The sequence below is a fragment of the Poecilia formosa genome, unplaced genomic scaffold (assembly GCF_000485575.1).
Source record: "Poecilia formosa unplaced genomic scaffold, Poecilia_formosa-5.1.2 Scaffold43, whole genome shotgun sequence".
Lineage (NCBI taxonomy): Eukaryota > Metazoa > Chordata > Actinopteri > Cyprinodontiformes > Poeciliidae > Poecilia > Poecilia formosa.
In genome coordinates, this window is record NW_006799982.1 from 746282 (window position 1) to 766696 (window position 20415).

Sequence of the window (20415 nt, forward strand, 5' to 3'; positions counted from 1 at the left end):
CCAAAACACACAAAGTTGATAAAAGAAAAAGAAAGAAACTCAGTACTAGCTCAAACCATGTTTATTCTTGCTCTATAATAAGACTCGGAACAAATGGAGTGTGTGTGAACATCTGTCCAGCTCATATTTTCATACTTTAACACACTGTGTGTAATGCTGGTTGGCTTTTATTTTGTTACATGAGAAATATGTTTCACTTTGAGAATTTTTGTTTGTGAAAGCAAAGTTTTTGCACAGGAGAAGAACTCATTTTAAAGACAAATTTAACATTTCAATTATATGTTTTGTAGAGAAAATCTGCAACAAGTTAGTGACTTTCTTTGCAATTGCATTTCTAAAGATGTTTTAGTTTGTTGATATATTTTTATTCAATATGTGTCTTTAGGATTTATTTTTTTCCACTGTCACTTGTGCATGCATAGGATGGGATAATAATGCATTGAAGTAAATAATCTATACTTTCCTTTAATTTTCTTTGACTGAATTGGACTTAGTAAAAATGCAATTTCTATTCCTTGTGAGTTTCTCAAAAATAAAATTTGTTGAGAAATGTCAGTAAATAAACTGAATTATTTAAATTTTAGTCTATGATTTTTGTCATCAAAACATTTCTTTATATCTTAAACTCAAACTTTTTTGTTCTAATTTAGTGTTTCAGGACAAATTGATGATCCATAAGTGAGAATGCTAAAGATTCAAGTGTTGTTGGAGGTATGCATGGCTTTACATTCATAGCATATTTTCACAGTGGAACCAGTAATATCTCACAAGTAAAATAATGCATCTATTGATTTGATGGGGAAAACAAAAAAGTGAAAAAGCTTTGCAGAATTAAGAGAGGAGTCAGAAACATAAGGACCGAGTAATGTTCGACAATGACAGAGTTGAAATTAAGTTGGAGAAAATAATGTGAACCCTCTTTTAAATCTAGCACTGTATGAAATCCTAATCTAGATTAACTGGGTTTTAGCAGCAGCAGGATCTAAAATGATTTTATTTATCAAACAAAAACTGAAGCTTAAAAAAACCCTTTGTACGGTAGGATTTCAGAGTGAAAGCAGCTGCCAGGTGCTGGTGTTTAAAGCCTCTATAAAAACAGAAGTATGCTGGTCTGGAGCGCACATGTTTCTTTCAGCACAACGCCAAGGAAGAAGATCAACGGTAGTTTAGAGATGCAACTGTTACTGTCCCTTAATCTGGGAAGGGTTATAAAACCATTTCCAAACTAAAGTAAAAAACGTTAGTGGAAAAAGACTAATACAGCTGCCAGTATTTGTTGGAGTGGACATCCAAGCAAAGGTCATACTAAATACTAAAGTTCATGTCAGCAGAAGAAAAGATTGAACAAGCATGTCAGTTTGAAAGGGTTTCAATTGGACCACCAAAGTTTTATGAAAATATGTTAGCATGCTGCACTGGAATGAAGCACTAGGCTTCTGGAATAATGTCCTTATGACAGATCAGAGCAAAGATTTACTTGTGACACACAGCAATTACATCTCATATTAACTTTAAAGCACAAGGGTGGAGAGATGATGATTTGCCAACAATCTAAACCCAGATTAAGGGATGGATGTTGGTACCTGAGCACCTTGCAGTCATTGAGTGAAGATTTCCACAGTTAAATGTGGGGCCATCTGGTCATCACTCAAAGGAGAAATCACTGAACAAAAAGGCTAAAGTTGTTGTGAAGGTCCATTCAAAGTCCAAAATGTCGCCCTGATTTAAATGCCGCGGTGGTACCTTCAAAGAGCTGTGCAGAAAGGAAAACCTGAAAACCAATGAACAATGAAAAATCCTCTATTATAGAGTAAAGTGCCAACAGTCATAAAGAAAAGCACCGCTTCAAGTTGCTGTCCAGATAGACTTTACAAGCTTCTGAATCACAGGATGTATTTTTATTTCTTTTCCACTTTGGCCCCATTTTTGTTTAGCAAAGAAAAATGTATGAGTTTTATACATGTTGAATTTTTGTTATATTGTAAGTTCTATCAATTAGTTTTAGTTTTTCTATGGGCAGTTTGCGTATAGTTAAGTTAGTTTGGAACCAAAGTCTGTAATGGATTTTTGTGTTTGGAATTGTTAAAATTATTTTGGTAACTTTTACACCCTCTTGTTTGTCAAATAATGTTTTGACTTATGTCATGCCCTTCTAAGCCCCAAAATCAAAATTATTTACACTTTTTAAACTTGTAAGATCAGATTAACTTTTGCTTTCATCTAAGTTGTAAGAGATTTTTTGTTGTTCTGTTTCTTTGCTAGAAATAAACTACAATCAAGTTGGAAGTGCGTTCAAGAAACAAACCACCTATTGCACACATGGCCTTCCTTGTAATAATTTTGGTTTTGGAGCTTAGAAGGCCATGACAGTACAACTTACAACCAAGATCATTTTTACATGTTCAGATATGTAATAAACCCAACAACTGAAAGAGGGTGTATTTTCTGTTTCTCATCACTGTGGTTCAATAGGAATAAATGGGGGATGGGTGGGATGCTTAACTCCCAGAGATTATCCTTTTATATTCAGTTCCACTCCATCTTGAGGCATCAGGAAGAAAGACATGACACATCAAGGTGGTACAGTCAAGAACATCCTTTTTATTCAATCAGGTGCTGCTCTTCTCAAACTGTGTTTTTCTTCTTATGGAAAAGAAACTGTAATTAACACATGCATTTCACCTAGAGCTCTGGGGGTGTTCTTACAAAGAAGTGGGGCTGCACTGAGGATACTAACAGGGGTGCAGAAGAGCTGGGAATCAAGGGATCGGGGGAGGGGGCACCTGTGATGGGGGTGGGGGGCTGCCTATTTCACCAGTAACCATACACATTAAAAAGATCAGAAGACCAAAATAAACAACAAAACAAAGAGACGGAGCAGTCTGGCATGAGGTGGGCAGAGGTGAAACTGGGAGGGACTTCCCTGAATCCTCTCAAAGCGGAGAGATCAGGTTCTTGGTGGCGTTTTTAGCGATCTGGTTGTTGCGTGGTAGGTGGCTAATACTGCTGAGGGTTTCACAGTGTGGAACCTGCCGTAAACAAAGATACCTTTCTTTGAAAAGTTTGGTTGGAATTGATATGAGATTTTAACCAAGGAAATAAAACCACCCCTTTCAGCCTCATGTGGGACATTTCCGGTTATAAGGTGCTTGTAGCTTTAATTTTACAGGTCGAAGCTTCCTCATAGGAAGCCTAAATGACAGCATACCCTGATAGCAAATATGAAAAAAAGAATTCCTAATTAAAAGGGAACAAAAAGGGGGTATAGAACAAAGCCATAATATAAATAGCCAAAACAAAAGCTCAAACTCTTATCCTCGCCTGAGCAGCCCCTTACCAACCTCGCCATAGGAGTTCATTCAGCCCTGTCGACCCCATCAGTCTTCTTTGTAAACCTCTCTCTTCTCTTGCGCACACACCCTTAAACTCTGCCGTACCTCCTGAACCCACCCAAGGACACCCCCAACAGCCCATCAGTGTAATTTGTTCACTTACATTAGCTGCTGAATGGAGAAGCTGAAGAAGATGGGTATGGTAATACAATGTGAAGCATACAGACAAGAATAACATGTGAGCTAACTGCATTCTGCTCAGACAAAAAGTTCCTCTGCAAATATTTTTTTCTCGTTTTTCTTTTTTTTTTTTCTTCTATTTTTACCCTCGCCACAGCGGAGAGGGCGGGACAGAGCGCGCGCGAGAGAGACGGAGAGTGACGGACACAGTTACAGACTACTCCAGTGCCTAAGAGAAAACAGACAGTGGAGACAGAGGAAAAGAAAACAAAAGCAAGAGTTGAACAAGAACAAGTTTTTTTTTTTTTTTTGCCTATTTGAATTTTTTTTTTTTCATCATTTATCAATAAAAAGTAAAGAACTAATTCACACCAGTTTTCTTTTGTACTTTACAAAGGCGCATATCTATATATATATATTATAAACATATAGATACACAGCTTTGAAAATGAAGTAAGGATAGAGGGGAGGAACATTGAAGAGGGGATTCATTTTACAGCCAGAGGAAGGAGCTTTCCCTGAGCGCTGATTGGGCAGCAACCTTTTGCCGCCTTGTGACACTCAGGGGCAACCTGCAACCTAAAGCCATTTCCAAAAAAAACGAAACAAAAAAAAAAAAAGGGGCATTTTGAATTACAAAATGGAGTCTGTGAACAAAAGGCACTTTCAAGGGACAACCTTTACAGCTGGGAAACTATACACTACGGCACAAGCACTATTAAGAGTCATCATTTACAAAGGAGGGAGTGGAAAGGAAGGGGGGAGAGGCTCACCTTGCTGACTGCTATATAAATGGCTCAGACCTCTTAGTTCTGCCTGATTAGATGCTATTATGCCCCCTTTCTCTTTATGTTATCTGTACAGACGTTCAGTATCCACATCAGTACCAGAACTCCAATTCCAACTCTGGATTCAAGAAAAGGTTGAAAAAAAAAAAAAAGGAGGATTATGGACGTGAAGAGAATAATTTCAGCTGTTTATGCCAATGTTTTGTTTGGGGGAAAAAAAAGAAAAAAAGAATGAAACTGGGAGGGTTGTTTCACTTTTGCTGGTGAGTGTCAGGCAGTGCATGGCTAAGTTTTCTGTTTAGGGTTTGCTTCTTTCGAAAGGTTGAACCAGAATGCCTTTTGTGTCACAACCTTAAGGAACAGGAACCTCTCCCCATACTAGATACAAAGAGAAGAATACAAAGAGAGAGGAATAATGCTGTTTCCTAAATGGTCTGTTACTTTTGTTCATTTATAATAATTCTGAAAAGGAATCTGGATTTATAGTGTTAAAGCACCAGTTTTTCATTTGATAGATTCTGTTTTGAAGCTGTGTAGATTTTTTTTTCCTTCAGCCCTCCCACATGTTTATAAACAAATGATTACACATAAAACATTTTAAAAAAGAGACAAAAGAAATAAAAACAAATACCCCCAACTTACAAAGACTAGGATTTTTCATGGCCCTCTAGTTTAGAGTCCCGGAGCTTACGGACTTGAAACAAATACAATTTTTTTTTCTCTTTTCTCGTAGCTTTCTTAAAAATCTCTAACAGACAAACACAATGATCTACCCAATGCATTGCACGTGGCTCAATCGACACATTATTTTCAATAATAATACTTTCCATCAAAAACAAACACTTTTCTTCAAACCTACGGTCGATTCTTTTTTTTTTTTTAACATGGTCATCTAGGTATTATAATGCAGATGGCAATGGTGTGTGTCGTTTTGATTCGAAACAGCAAGGCGATCTTACTGAAACGGATTGTGTGGGGCGGGGGGTAAGAGTTCAGAAAATAACTAGACTGCCAACAAGCTTGAGGAGTAAAAGTGGAAAAGAAGCATTCATCATAAATATATATGTATATTATTTCTCTGTCTTTATAAGAAAAAAAATGGTTGCAGTCCTCTATGAACATCCGTCCTGGGCCAAAGGTTTCCACATGCACCAACACCAACGTTCCCTGTAGCCTTAGCTTATATACGGGAATAGAACCTGAAGTCAAGTTAATTACTAATTGCATGGAGGGAATACAGAGGCACTTCCATATATTGTCGCAGACTTGCTGTACATAGAGCTAATGTTTCTATAGAGACCCAGAAAGTCCTCTCACAGCCCGGTTTACTATCCCTGCAAAACAGAACCAATAGCCCGGCAGTCCAGTTATTTTGTGAGGTCAGCTTTTGTGAGTTGGATTGTGTCATGATGAAAATAACAGCGATTCTAATGTGAACATTTACATAAAAATAGTTCAAATTAAAAAGACAACCTTTAAATGAATGAAAAACCATTAACAAAGGCAGTTTGGAGAACTAAGTTTAAAAGGCTTCCCTTTTATTCAGGTTGCCGGTGGTTTTAGTGTGCATTTTCTATACGTGTATGCATTTGTGTGTGTGTTTTCTGGATGTTGATGTGACTGGGATGCAGCATGAAGCAATGCAAGGGATGCATGTGATGAGCTGTTGCCACTGTGCTGTCCATTTGTGAGAAGTTTGAGAAACTGCTGCTAAAGTCTGAATGTGCTACTTAATGAATAACTGCAAACTACAGAAACGCATGATGGCATGACATGCAAGAGAAGGTGCAAAACAATCCAGGTGATACAAACCCAAAACCAAATCTGAAAGAAATTGCAAGAAAAACAAAATTAAAGCTAATAAACTGAAGCTGATGCTGTGCGCGCACTGCTGTTGATGGATAATAGGGTGCTTGTGTGCATGCTTGTGCCTGAGAATGTGTCATGTTTAGGGGCCAAGACGTTAACACAGCTTCATCCCTACGGTGACAGTCAACCTCGGTCCTCTCCTCCAATCACTCATCTGACCACTGATGTGCAACATGATTCATCCCTTATTGAAAATGAATTAATAGTGCATAGGTGAGGGAACGAAAAGAGCACAGTTAGTGTTATGACTGTCTGTCGTGTGTTCACTTTCTTGCGCTCGCCTCATGACTTTCACTTCTCCTACTAGCAGGACGCCCTGATTCTTCGACAGGTAAACAAAGACCAGCCACTTAGTGCATATATGTCACACCATCAGATGGTGTCACCATGATTGGCCAATCGGAAATGAAAGGGGCTCAGGGCTGAGTGAGTGGAGCAGCAGAGTGTGCTGACACAGAGGTATGAGGCCGTGGTTAACTCTTGAGCTCCAGCTGTGATGGCGTTATGTGGGGCAGTGGGTGGAAAGTGGGACCGTGACGCTGGGGGAGAGATGTGCAGAATAAAATTCACGGATATGCACGTATGAAATGTGGGTAGTGATCTTTTCAACTTGCACATCTGACTCCGCCGTTTGTCATTACGTTCATTTTTTTTTTTTTTTTTTGATCTCCCAGCCAATGCATGGAGTTTCATTGTGGAGACAACAAAATGTAAAAGAAATATATAATATANTGGGGCAGTTGGTGGAAAGTGGGACCGTGACGCTGGGGGAGAGATGTGCAGAATAAAATTCACGGATATGCACGTATGAAATGTGGGTAGTGATCATTTCTAAGTGGCTATGGGTCAGTTCAGGCTATCTTTTTTTTTTTTTTTTTTTTTTTTTTGGATCTCCCAGCCAATGCATGGAGTTTCATTGTGGAGACAACAAAATGTAAAAGAAATATATAATATATGTATATAAAAGAAAGATAAACAAATGTTAAATTGGTCATTTGTCAGGTTTTTACATTGTGTTTCCTTTCTGCCATTTCAAAGTGTTTGTGAGACAGTTCCTCCTCTTCCTCTTCCCTGCATTCTGAGTCTGTCCGTTCAATCTCATTGGAGCCTCCTCCATGAAAAGGGGACAAACAGTCCTATTCGAATCGTGTTGGAGTGGGAGTCCTCTTGGGGCGCTGTGGGGTTTTTCCTTTTTCTGTAGTAGTACTTTCAATAGTGTTTGGCGAGAAAGACCTTTTTAGTGTCAGCAGTTTGTTCTTTATCAGCGGTGATGCGTTTTTGTTTTTCAGATTTCCAATTTTCATGACACACGTTTAGCTGTTGCTTCAGAGAGGCCTTGTCAGAGGAACCAGGACTGTGAAGAAAAAGAAAAAGAAAAAAAAACAGAAGACATGTTTTGCTTAAGATTTTTGCACCTTCTCGGGGCATTCATATTTCCAATCAATTAACCCAATTCAATCATTACAAGCAGCATGCAGAGAAAAGCATGGCAAGGTGTGAAAAGTTATTCATTTTGAACAGAGAACATTTCACATATACACATGGGCTTAATTATAAAATAAATTAAAAGTAAAGTGAAAAATGTTACATTCACCAAACCTCAGAGGAAATCATTGTTACAGAATTCATTCCTAACTAGATTATAAGCGAAGGAAAATGAGAAAAATCGAAAGACCAAAAAAATTTCATTTAACAACACATTTTGTTTTTAGTTATTTCTAATGTATATGTATTTTTACCACTTAGTCACCTTTCTGATTGTGTAAAATGTAATGTGAACAGATGCATAACCATTCATATTTTTGTTACTTTATCTAAGTTTTCAGAAACATATACACTCATACTAAGTAAAATTCAATATGCATTGCAATGAGGCTCGTTTGTAAGATTAAAAGTATCTTTTGAAACTGATAACCTTTAAGCAGCTACTAAACATACTTTTCATTAAGCACCCTCTTCAGTATGATATGTTTTTGTTTTGTTTAATTTTTTGTCATCCTCTGTAAGACAAAAATCAACATTATTAACAGAAAAAAAGACATTGTAGTCTTTGTAATCTATAAAATATATTGCACTTAATGATTTGAGGTACTGAGATAAATAAACCTTTTTATAATATTAAAATGTATCAAACATTATTGTATTTGTATTTAAAATTGAATGTTGAATTTTATTTCTGGTGCTTTGTTTATGTACCGTATTTTTCGGACTATATGCCGCTACATTTTCCCCATGCTTTGAACCATGCGGCTTGTAGCCCAGTGCGGCTTTTCTGTGGATTTTTCTTCAACCACCAGGGGGCTCTTTAGCAGGAAGTGAATCATTGGAGGTCAAAATTGGAAATCAAAGAATAAAGTGCTAATTTTCATTTAGAACAAGCACATGCTAGCATCAGGCACGACGGAGAAATTTCTTCAAACTTATATGATGCAGCTTTTAAATTGAGGGGCATCGATCTGGCAGTATAGGAGGGAAATAGAGCCGCTGCAAGTAAACTCAGCATGAATGAAACTATGGTTCGGTGTTGTCGTGAGACAGGTTAGTTTTACCCTACTGATAATGTGTTGTTGCAATAGCAATCCTGCTCTCTGCCCTCTGCTGGGTCCTTATGGAAAACCGAGAGCGGCGGAAATACCAGCGGCTTATAGCCCGGTGCGGCTTATATATGTACGTTTCCATTATTTATTTATTTTTTTTCCTAAAAGTTTGTAGGTGCGCTCTATAGTCTGGAAAATACGGTACCTTAAAAAGCAAGTAAAAGTATTTTAGGGTTAAACTATTTAAGCAAGGCAGAATTAATACACAGCAGGATTTTCCATCAAACTGGTTCCCGGGCTACACTGAACTGAACATTGGTTAACAGACACTGGCAATCAAAAATGCTGTGCTTGTCATCTTGAAAACTCCTAAACTCCTGGTTTATTTTTTAATCTACCTAATTCAAGATAAAACATTACCAAAAGGTCAGATTGGCATAGAAATAACACAAGCCCTTCTTCTCTGCTGTAAATGTTTGCCTGACATCAGCTTGCACACAGTTATAAGTGGATTAAAGCCTGATATGGCAGGTGTACTGACAAACAGCAAGTTGTTTAAACACACTTACATTTTTCTTAATAAGTAATTTGTTTTTCAGAGATTTTTACATAAATAGTAGCTAAGCCATCACTCTGAACTATGATTGTCTACAGAAATCACAATGTAACAGGAGAACGATCAAACACTTACTGGAGGACATTTTAAGAGATTGGTTGCACCAAACTGGTGTGTTATTTAAAAGAACCAGTTAAGAAGTCAGTACAACACAGGCTCAGTTTATCATGGGAACTGCTTTGGTGAAAAAACCCCAAGTAGGCGTTTTTGTGAAATAGATGAAGCATATTTAGAACCATATATTTGAATTATCCATCAACCACTAGAGGGCGACCCTCTACTCCTTTTGCAACATTAGTCGAGCTCAGCTGTCCCATTTAGTACAAAGTTGTTTTCAATTTCATACCTTCCTCTCACAGGTTATGTCACATGGCTTACTTTTTAAAATAAAACAGTTGTGTTTTTACAAAGTTAGCAGCACTCGTGTCACTATTTAGTTTTCCACTTCGCCAACAAAGGACTGTAGCGACTATCATTTGCTACCAGTTTACATGTAAGGTGATCCTACTACTATGTGTGTGCACTGTGGGTCAGAGTGCTCTCAGGCTACAATGTAAAGCTTCTGTGAGCAGCTAGTCCAGAGATCGGGTTTCTCAGTCTGATAAGATGGCAGAGTAGAGGCTTTGGCACAGGCCGAGTGCTTCTGGCAGCTTGTGACATTCCACAGACTTCAGCTTAAAGAGAGCAGCTACTCACCGCACCTTCAACAGGAAACTCTCTGTTGTCCCCCCCCTCCCCACATACATAAGTAAACCTTAAGAAAGTATCAATCCTCTCAAACTTCTTCATTCCCAACACATCTGTCTGATCTTGGTGTCTGTAGATAACACCTCCTTCTGCTGGCTCCACCAAGCTTTTTCCTCTCCTCTCTCTTTTACTCCAACTCTCTCAATGTAATCCTTGGCAATGGAAAGAGACCCCCCTGCAACACTTCCACCCCCCCTTTCAAGTCCAAGTTCAACTGCCTATGACATCATGTCTGGTTGCTGCTGGCAACCAGACAGCCAGGACGTGACTGTGGAGTGCAGCGAGCTTCAACTAACTCCTCGTTTCAACTGTCCCGTTCTTTCTTGTTTTTCATCCAGGCTTCCATATCTTCCCTTCCCCTTTCCTGCATAGCTGACGCCTGGCCACCAGAGAGCTCCTCAGACCAGCTTTTGTCTGCTCATTACTCTGACAACAGTGGGAAGGCTCTCTCCTTCTGTCTTGGCTAGTTGGCTTGCAGACCTCAAGGCGGGCTGGCAGGGCCATCGTCTGAAGCTCGCCATATGCCAGAGAACAGCAGGACAGGCAGAGACCTCTGCTTCTCACACAAGCTGAGGCTGGAGCTGACCTACTAGGCTCAGCTAACTGAGAGCTGATGCTATCAGTGCCTACGTTGTTACTGTGCATAACAGAAATGTACATGAAATGGCTTAAGTGCAAATTTTTAAATGCTTTTTTTTTATTGACAACAAGAGAAAACTGGCACGCTAGGGAGAAGTAAGTTCTTTATTGTAGGGCACAGAATGTGGGGCAGGATTTTTGGCTCAGCGCTAAAGTGTATCTGCATACACGTTAAATCACGTTTGGACCGTGTTTGGATGTCCCCTAAGTGCCAAAGCTGCATCTGTGGAAGAGTGGTGCAGGTGGGGGGCTTGGGAAGCAGAAGGAGCTCATGGGGAACGTGGACAGATCATGCACCGGGGGGGTGGGGGCGTGCCGACCAGAAACGCAGATCGTTTCCATGTGTGTGTAGGGAGGACGGGAGAGCTGAGTTGGCTGCAGGCAGGTGCGGTTAGCCCCTAATGAGAAAAGTTGTGTTGGTGATGGAGGAGGCCCAAGACACTACAGCCCAGTGGCAGAGCATAGCCAAAGCTGAAACCACAATGTAGTGCACTGCTGGCCTCACACGCTGCACTAACACACACTGTGGGACCTTGTAGAGATAAATCAACACTGCTGGAGCTAAAACGAACTGGCATTGCTTACTCTCACTGTGGGGAATCTACTGTGGTACAGGCACTGTAAACCAATACTGAAACTGAAGGCCTTGATACATGGGCAACACTCAATGTAGCAGAGAGAGTTTGGAGAGAAGGAAAATAGTTTTTCAGCAGAAACAGAGCGGAACAAGATGGGGAAAAAGCTAAAAAGTTAACCCTCAAAGTGCCAAAGTTTAGATTTCAGAAAACCTGTGGCAAATATTATAACTCATTATCGACTTTAGCAGGCTGCTAAAACAGATCAGCTAATTAACTATTGCCTTTATATCATGGCCTTCATTCTAAAGAACATGCCTCTTTAATCAAAGCCTGTCACTCGAAAAGGTGCATCTATAAACGGCAAAGTGCAGAGTTGGGCTTATAGTGGGTGATGAGCGAAGAGGAAGAAAAAGACACAAACAAAGAGGGAGGAGGAGGCGGTGGATATGTGGATGTTTAGTAGATGAGGGAGGCTGGCAGGGTACCTGAGTCTGCTGGGGGATATTCAGAAAGTTGTCCCGTGTTCCGATGCCGACAAACCGGTTGGGAGCTGTGGAGCCTGGCGTGGAGTATGCTACAAACAGAGAGATACAAGTGTGTACATGCTTTTACACACACGCATACACACTCAGCCTGTAATAGAGTCTGATGCTCTCATCATTGTTTTCTTTAAGACTGAATATAGAGATATTAAACCTGCTAAGGGTGTGACTGTATATTTCTGTCAAAGGAGTTTCGTGGAAAAGTCGTTAAGAGGGAAGAATGCTGATTCTTCATTGGATAGTAGTTATTTGTCCACATTGTCGGCAGGTTCCTTTTAATATATTTAAACCCACCATTTAATTGTTTTTGAAGGAGGGGCAAACAGTCTGCAAACAGACACTCCTCAGCAGCCCCCTGGCCTCAAAAATTAGAAGCCACTGGGTTTCCAGAAAACCAGTGAGAAAATAGTGTGGACGTCACATGGAGGAACACTACTCATTGATATTTATAAGTAATTCACAATTAACATAGTAAGGGCCGGATGGGGGGAGAGGGTAAGGGGCGGGGGGGGGTACCACTCAGTTAAGCCACAGGACCAAATTTAGGGCAGTTGTGCTAACAGGACTCCAACATGGTGGCTGAGAGGAACCTTTGCTGTGCTTGATCTGAACGAGTAGAGGGGATGGGGATGCGTAGGGGTGACAGTGACAGGACTGGAAACTGATGCATGTGTGAGCATTACCATATGCATCTGTATGCATGTTTACATGTGCTTTATGATTATTATTAAGATATACAGACAAAAAAATTAAAGGGAAAGAAAAACTTTACAGTGATAACAGTCATCAGGATGAGGGGGAAAAAAAATGACGAAATGTCCCCGTATTTATTTATATAGATGTTAATATAAATAAATAGGTCTGACAGGTTAATCTGAGACTGTAGGAAGAAGCTGAAATGTAAGGAAGAGAAGAAAAAGAAGGAAAAAGGAGCCCCGGTTGCTCTGTCCAGCGCCCCCTCCTGGTGTGCCTCTCCCATGACCCGACTCTTGCACCGCACCTGTTTGGGATGGAACCAACCAGAGCCTCACCGCTCTCAGATCACACTCCTCTTACGCACTCCCCCAGCATAGCACTAATTAAACAGGTTTGATTAGATTTTCCTCTTCATGTTTACAGACATTCCTTCTTCTTGCAATGATGTGATTTTCTTGTCTAGTTTGTTCCCAATTTTTAATTGTTATGAGATTTGTGTGAAAATGGCGAGGGGATTGCTTTTGTGAAGTGGGGCATGGAGTCTTTTTGGAGTCGACGCCAACTGCCCTAATTTTGTTCCCTTAAAAATGAAAAGGAGAAAAATAAAGGAAAAATGAAACAAAGAAAGGAAAATATGAGCAAATATATATATATATAAATATAAATACACAAAAAGAAAGGAAGAAAGCAAAATAGAAATGAGATGAGGGTAGATTGTATTGCAGATGTCAGAGGGACATGCAAAGGCTGCTTTGATCAAAGGCTTGGAGCAAGAGAGGAAATAGGCTCTGCTCTCCTTTTGCAAACTACCAAACATATCCAAAAGAAAGGAGAGAAACTACACTGCCTCTTGTGGAGCAAAGAGGAAATCTAACACCAGAGAGAAAAAGAGGGAGAGAAAAGGTGGAGGAAGGAAGCAGAACTGGTTTGCAAAGGCATGGAGAGAGAAAAGACGACTGAATTTCAAAGCGTGGAGGAGTGAGCCCCTTTCAGACATGAACTGCTTTCATTAAACTGGACGGCATCTGTGCTCCCTATACAACCATTTCTGACATGCTCCTAATCAGGCTGTCTAATTTAGCACTTTGGATGCTAAAGATGGGGCAGACATGTGATGATTAAAACATTACCCCTAGTGGTGTAAAAAAAAAAATAAAAATACAGATTTTTACTAGATCATAAAGCTAAATTTTATTTCTGTTAGAGGACTCAGTTTCTTAGAAAAAAAAGCAAATTATTTTAATTTTAAATATTAACCTTTTTTAGCTGCTACTGTTTATTGCTGCTATAGTTTAGTCTCTGCAGTGGATGTAACGTTCTAATAGGCATGTCTATGGCAAAACAACATGTATTTATTTGAATGAAAGTCCCAAATCTAGTAGGCCTTCAGTATAACATCTACATATAAATAGATATATATGTACAGTTTGTGCACACAGTATCTATGTCCATCACTGTTTAGATGATCTATTATTAAAACCATGAGGTAAGAATAACATGAATGTGACCCGAATGTATGAATACATGAATTATGCCTTTTATCAGCTTGATGAAGGCATTAATGCAACAAACTCATGTCTGAAAAGGGCTGCAGAGAAGCGTGACAGAGGATCTCTGGTTTGGCAAAGGCGTTGGCTTCTGGCCTGACAATGTCACTGGTTGCTGGTACACTTAGGTAGTGTACATTTGATAAGAGGAAGGCAAGCAAATCTGCAAGTTTCCTGGGGGCTGCTGGGTGTTTGAGCAGACTGCAACCTAATGGAAAACTCAAACCGCTAAAACTAACCACTGCCAGAGTAGCCATAATAGAGGTTCCAGATATTTCATACGTTTATTAAAGAATTACCAAAATAAATGGCACAAAGCGATACCACCCATAACACTGGAACTTCTATGATGGCTGCACTTGTTTGGGTCCAACAAACTTTATGTTCTAGAAGGATGACTACTGAATAAATTTACTGCAAATTTTGGCTTGGACAGGCTTGCATTTTTGGGGGAGACTGGGCATCTTTTGTGGAGGGGAGTGGGAAGTGACTTACACGGCGATGCGGGTGAGCTGAGTCCACCGTCAGTGGGCGTGCTGATGGTTTTAGAGTCGGGCATAGGGAGGGGCACAGGGCGCGCCACCGGGGGTGGCGGGGGCAGCAGGAAGGAGCCCGGCATTTTGCTCTGGCCACCTCCATTTGGCTGCAGATGGACCATACAGATAGGATGAGGAGGGCACACCCCAAGAATATACAGTGGACAGGGAGCCTTACACACTCACACACACACAATCCCTTGCGAAGAAGTTTCTTCACATTCTGTTGTATTTAAACTACAAAGTTAAATGAATTTTGTTAAAATTTTATGTGATGAAAGAACACAAAGTAGTACACAAGCCTGAAGGAAAATTCTATGCGGTTTTCCAGAATTGTATTTAAATAAAAATCTTAAAAGTATGATGTTTATTTATTCCTTTTACTCTGATATCCTTAAATAAACCAATGGTCTTCAGAGCTAATCTAAAATGTAAACAGAGCCAATCTATGTTATTTAATGTAGTAAATATAGCTGTTCTGTGAAGGTCTCAGAGGCCTAAACAATAGATTGGTTTGGATCAAAAGCATTTTAATAAGTTACAATGGCCAAGTCAAAGTACAAAAGTAAATCCAATTTAGATTTTTTTATAAGACTTTAAAATGACTCATCACAAATACCAATTAGATTGAACTTAAGAGATTTAGCAAGTAGAATTGGCAAAAAAAAAACTTGAAAAGCTATCCTAAAAGTATAAAAAAATATAAAATATTGACTTGGTGTTAGTATAAATGCTCAACACACTTACTAGATTGCATTGAAAATTAACAACTATGTCTAATTTTTCTAATAGGTATGCTCTACTTTGTGTTGTTGGTCTATCACATAAATCCCATTTAAATGTTTAGAAGATTTGTGGTTTGATACAAAAGGTGAAAAAGTGCAAGAATACGAAAAGGCACTGTAAAGATACCATTAAGTTGTTGAAAGTGATTGAAATACATATACAGGATTAAGTTTTGCAAATTATCAAAGTGATGAACATTATCTCACACACAGGGGAGAAAGACAGATGGTGTGATTAATTTAAGGATAGTGATGGATTGTTAGGAGAAGTTATAGTGAAATGTAGGAACTGGAAATTATAAAAAAAGGAAAATCAGCACTGTGTGCAAAGGATGTCTGTCTGGATGAGTGTCTGTGCCTTCAGTACATGTATGTTACAGATAAAATGATACATAATTTTTAGTTTGAAAAGCAATGAGAATAAATGTTTAAAGATAAAAAAACACGGCTTGATAAGTCAATGTGAAATTCAAAAGGTCAAGTTTACAGTAAAGGTTTACAGTACTACTCTGCACTTGTGTCAGAGCATATATAACCTTCCCTCAAGGGTCAAAAAGTTAACCGTCTTGACAATAAAGCTGGGCATGCTGTTGGGCTAGCAGAGGTACCATAAACAGATTTGTGTATGCAACCCCAAAGCAGCTCCCTCTGAGCTTCCGAGAGCTTTGGCATTTGGTTTATGCCTCGTTCCAAATAAACACTTACCCGAATGTTGTGTTTCAGTAGATCGGCACAGAGGGCAGCTCTCAGATATCTAATGCTGAATTGCTTTGTTCCATTTATATTACTTGATCCCCTACCAGGCATTAAGCAACAAAATCCTCATGCACTGCCAAATAGATTGTGACAGGTGTTGTGTATCTTGAGAGAACACTGTTTCAATACAAAACAGTAAAATTGTAAAAAAAAAAAAAAAAAAAAGAACACTGTTTCAATACAAAACAGTAAAATTGTAAAAAAAAAAAAAAAAAAATGTCATATGATCAGAAATATTTGTTCCTCGAGTGCACCTCTATACTTAAAGGTCACATTTGGGTTCATTCCATGGATAATTACTTCTACAAACAGTACAAATCTTAATGCTACTACAAATCCTCAGCTGGCTTGCCCCAAGTTTGAAGCCCTGCTGCTCTACAGCTGATCAAATGCCAGTTGCCAGTTCTGGCCAAAACCTCTATTTGCACATCTGATAAACAAGATCTCTTTCAGACCAACTGCAGAAGATGTAGAATGTACTGAATCTTAGAGTCAAAGGTGATTTGGATCTTTCTCCTATTTGTTTGTGTTACTACGCTGCTCAAAATGTTCCTTTAATTCAGTAACTTGTGATTTAAATCAGTTTCCTTTGCGTGAGTTTGCGTCACAAACTACGATGCTACATAGCACAGCATTTCACAGTCAGCCCTCCAGAGAAAAAAAAATCACCTACCTGTGCACTGGGCTGTCCTGTGCCATCTGTGCACACAAACTGCACAAAATCCTTAAGTGGGTCCTGGTGATGGTAGCGTATGGTAGGATGGGTGAAGTATGGGCTGGACTGCTGGATGATAGAGGAGGAAGGGAAGTGCAGGGCTGAAGCTGAGGCACGAGGGCTCCCTAAGAAAAAAAAGGCCATATAAAGCAAAACAGAGAGGAGGAGGAAGGGAAAAGTAAGGAGAGGATACCAAATCAGGTTTTTATCATCAGAAACAAAACAAAGATAAGATACTCAACAATTCAGCTATTTACATTAGCATGCAGTATTGCCAGTGTGTCAATATTTAGGACAGACATATGTCCTAAATAGAGATGCACTGGTCTAAAATGTGGGGACGATTTCTTATTTTTGTACATCTTTAACCTAGCAATTTTAACACATTTCCATTTCTTTTGAAGAACTAAAGTAAGAAGAGCATTCAAAATATTTTTCCAACCTGATTGGTGGTTAATAATTGTTTTTCTTAGGAGCGATGATGAGGTCACGCCATGGGTTAAAGAGCAGTCACTTTCTAATAGGTTTTTATTAGTCATCTATAACAGGAAAATGATTATAGAGTTCACAATTTAAAAGGTATTTAGCATCTTATATAAGCACTTAGTGTCTTTAGCTCGACTCAATGTGTATTCCCTTGAGAAGGTAGACCTTAACTCTGAGTTTTCCCAAACGTTGCAAACATTTCCAAATCCAGCATTTTCTTGTAACATATTTTTATAGCTCAAAAGGATAAAGCAAATCAACTTCGTATAGCGTCTTTGTCCTCCCATTTGAAGTCTTGCTCTCTTTCACTATATCACAGCATAAATGAAATGCAGAAACATTGCAACATCTTGTAAAAAATATGGTAGCTTAAAATGGCTAACTCACTTTTTTTCACTCAAAGCTACATCGACACAAAAGAGAACTGCTAGTGTGACCTGGCAGTGTACAGTGCATTCACTGATTGAAAATAAAAGTCACCAGTCAGAGCTTATCAAGCTGTGGATGGATTCCAACCACCTGCCTATGTCTTGGTGCATGTCTAGTTTTAACTGCATCAAGGTGCCTGCTCAACTCAAGAGGTTTCTGTGGAACTCCCATAAAGCTAGCTTATCTTTACAATACACAGTGTCTGCTAAATTATCTTCTACTCCATCTTCATTTCCCCTTCTCTCTCTCTTGCTCTCTCTCTATTGCCCACACAAAGTAACCACAAGGGTTTACTGGAGCTTCAAACTCACTGGGTTTTTCCACTTTTGTTTTATTGCTTGTCAGTGATGTGCAATCCATCAGGAGCACATCCTTGTGTGGTTCTGCCCAGTAGGTTGAAGCTCGGGAGAGAATTTCCCCTCTGCCCCCAACCAAACCACAAAACACCTCCCAGAGACATTAGTCAGCGAGTCAGCCAACCACAAACACACGCACACACAAAAACACACACAGGTACAAATCAAACAAAAAACTAGATTGCACTCTCTCCACTGTGATTCTATGGTTTTGACAAATGGCTCAGCTAACTGGAGACACAAGCAGCTAGGCTGGGGAAAACCTGGAGAACTTAATGTGAATTATTCCAAGTAAGCTTGTTAACCCTTTTTGTTTGTATTGTTGATATTTTTTCCACAAGCAATCCTGTGGCCTGGATTACATTCATGACTGTTTTATTTTTGTTGCTCTGGTTTTCATGTGTTTGATTTATTTATTTTTATATGCTTATTAGCGTATGTGAATGTAATTGCGGCCATGATGGCTGACTTTCTAAGCTGGTTTAATGAGGCATCAGCCGATTTGGCAACTCCCTATGCCAGTCTGAAGCCAAAATCCAGGTGTAAACTATCCAGTCCGAACCCCAGAACAGCCACTCTTACAAGACCTCCACAGCAATGACTAACAGCTTCAACACTTCCAGAGCATGCCGTGAAGCCCCGTTAAACCTTTTCACTTTCTACCCTGCCTACCCCCATCTCTCTTCATTCCTCCCTGCCATCATCCTCCAGTATGTTTGTGGCACCAAGGCCTTCGGGGGACATTCCATTTGGATGACAGCCATTTTTACACAGAAAGTCATCCATAAAAGTGTAAATTCACACAAACATGCAAGTGTGTATCGATGCGTAGGTGCGTAAATGCACTGAGGCACAATCTGTGAATACTGTGTCATTGCAGCCTATCCATATTATAAAAAGCTCCTGGCAAGCAGTTCTCTTACAGTTTTGAAGAGTGTATGAGGGTAGCTGAGTAACAAAGGAAGCAGAGATATTCCCCCAACACTTTACACACATCCCAACTCAACATTCAACCTAGTGTTTTGGATTCTTGAGGGGACCTGAGACTGCACTGTACAGATAAACAGCATGTCTTAATTGTGCATATCCTGACAAGAATGCATTTTCTAAATATACTGTAGGGAGCTCCACAAGCAAAATTCAATACGGTTTAACATGGTGGCCAATGCGTTTAAGTGACCTTTACATGGCAGCTCTGGCTTGGCTGCAGACCAACCTACTCCTCTGAGAGACAAATAGAATGGGGGGGGCAGGCACTGAGAGAAGAGGACATATTTATTTCTTTGAAAAGTGAGACCATTCCACAGGGACTTTTTGGCAAACTGGAGATGCTAGAGGGAATTCTGTTAGAGATACTATGTTTGTTACCCTTTCAGGCCAGGAAGCGAGAAGAGGACAACTTACCCTAACTACTGAAGTAATATTTTGGTAACTCTAGAAAATGTCTTCCACTGCACAATGGACCTGGTGTAGCTCACATACTGTGTAGCCTAACTACAGATACACTGAGAAACTGGCTAGTGACTGATGTTAGTTTGAAATTTAAAAAATCTCAACTTGTTCCGATTAGCAAAACTAATAAATGTAAGTGCTACTGGTATCATTGACAACAATATTGTTTTGGCATGTGAGTAGAAGTAGACCTAACATTGCTTTCAGTGTATTAAAATTGAGTCAATAATTTTAATAGATGTAGAAAGGAAACTGAGGCATGGTGGCTGTTCATTTAAGTTACAACAACAGAGAGATGGGCATGTGCTGGTTATGCTACTTTTCAAGTTTCTCGAGACTACATATAGACTTGTGTACAGTTATTGATGCCCGACTCCAATTTTTAATCTGGGTCTCCTACACAAGTTTCAAAATTCTACACTGCTTAATTCAATAGTTCAAACACTTAATATAACTTCATCTGAATTAATACACACAGTGGAAGCTTGGTACAAACACAGAAGCCAACATCAACAGTCTTCCTTATCTCAGCCCTTGGGGGTACAACCTGTCTTCACTGAGAAAAATGAACTGGACTCCTGGATTGGCTGGTTTGTAATACCAGCCTGGATATTTGAGAGGAACATTTATAATGGCAATGCTTAAAAAAACTAGGCTGTCAATGCCACCTAGAATTGTCAGGCTTAATTAAAAAAAACAAAAATAAAGTCCATGTTGTCTAGAACCCCAAAATGCTTTAAAAATAGAAAGAAAGTCCTTGAAGTAAAGAAATTCCATCTTCTCCAGATTTTATATTGCTGAAAATAACTTAAAATGTCTAATCTCAAAA

The 20415-nt window shown here is 39.4% G+C and overlaps 1 protein-coding gene across 13 annotated transcripts in view; it reads right to left on the reverse strand.

Moving 5' to 3' along the window:
- Positions 1 to 7030: 7030 nt before the first annotated feature.
- The window catches only part of LOC103137734 (nuclear factor 1 X-type), a 122118-nt gene continuing 108733 nt past the window's right edge, over positions 7031 to 20415 (reverse strand). For 9 of the 13 annotated variants that reach the window (XM_016671283.1, XM_016671285.1, XM_016671278.1 and 6 more), the window contains 4 exons: positions 16822 to 16988; positions 14567 to 14714; positions 11772 to 11860; positions 7031 to 7523 (listed from right to left, as the gene is read on the reverse strand). In XM_016671283.1, the coding sequence (XP_016526769.1) occupies positions 7509 to 7523; positions 11772 to 11860; positions 14567 to 14714; positions 16822 to 16988 (419 nt within the window). In that variant the 3' untranslated portion in view covers positions 7031 to 7508. The remainder of the gene's footprint in view (positions 7524 to 11771; positions 11861 to 14566; positions 14715 to 16821; positions 16989 to 20415) is intronic. The other 4 variants (XM_016671286.1, XM_016671287.1, XM_016671282.1 and 1 more) reach the window with 2 other exon arrangements.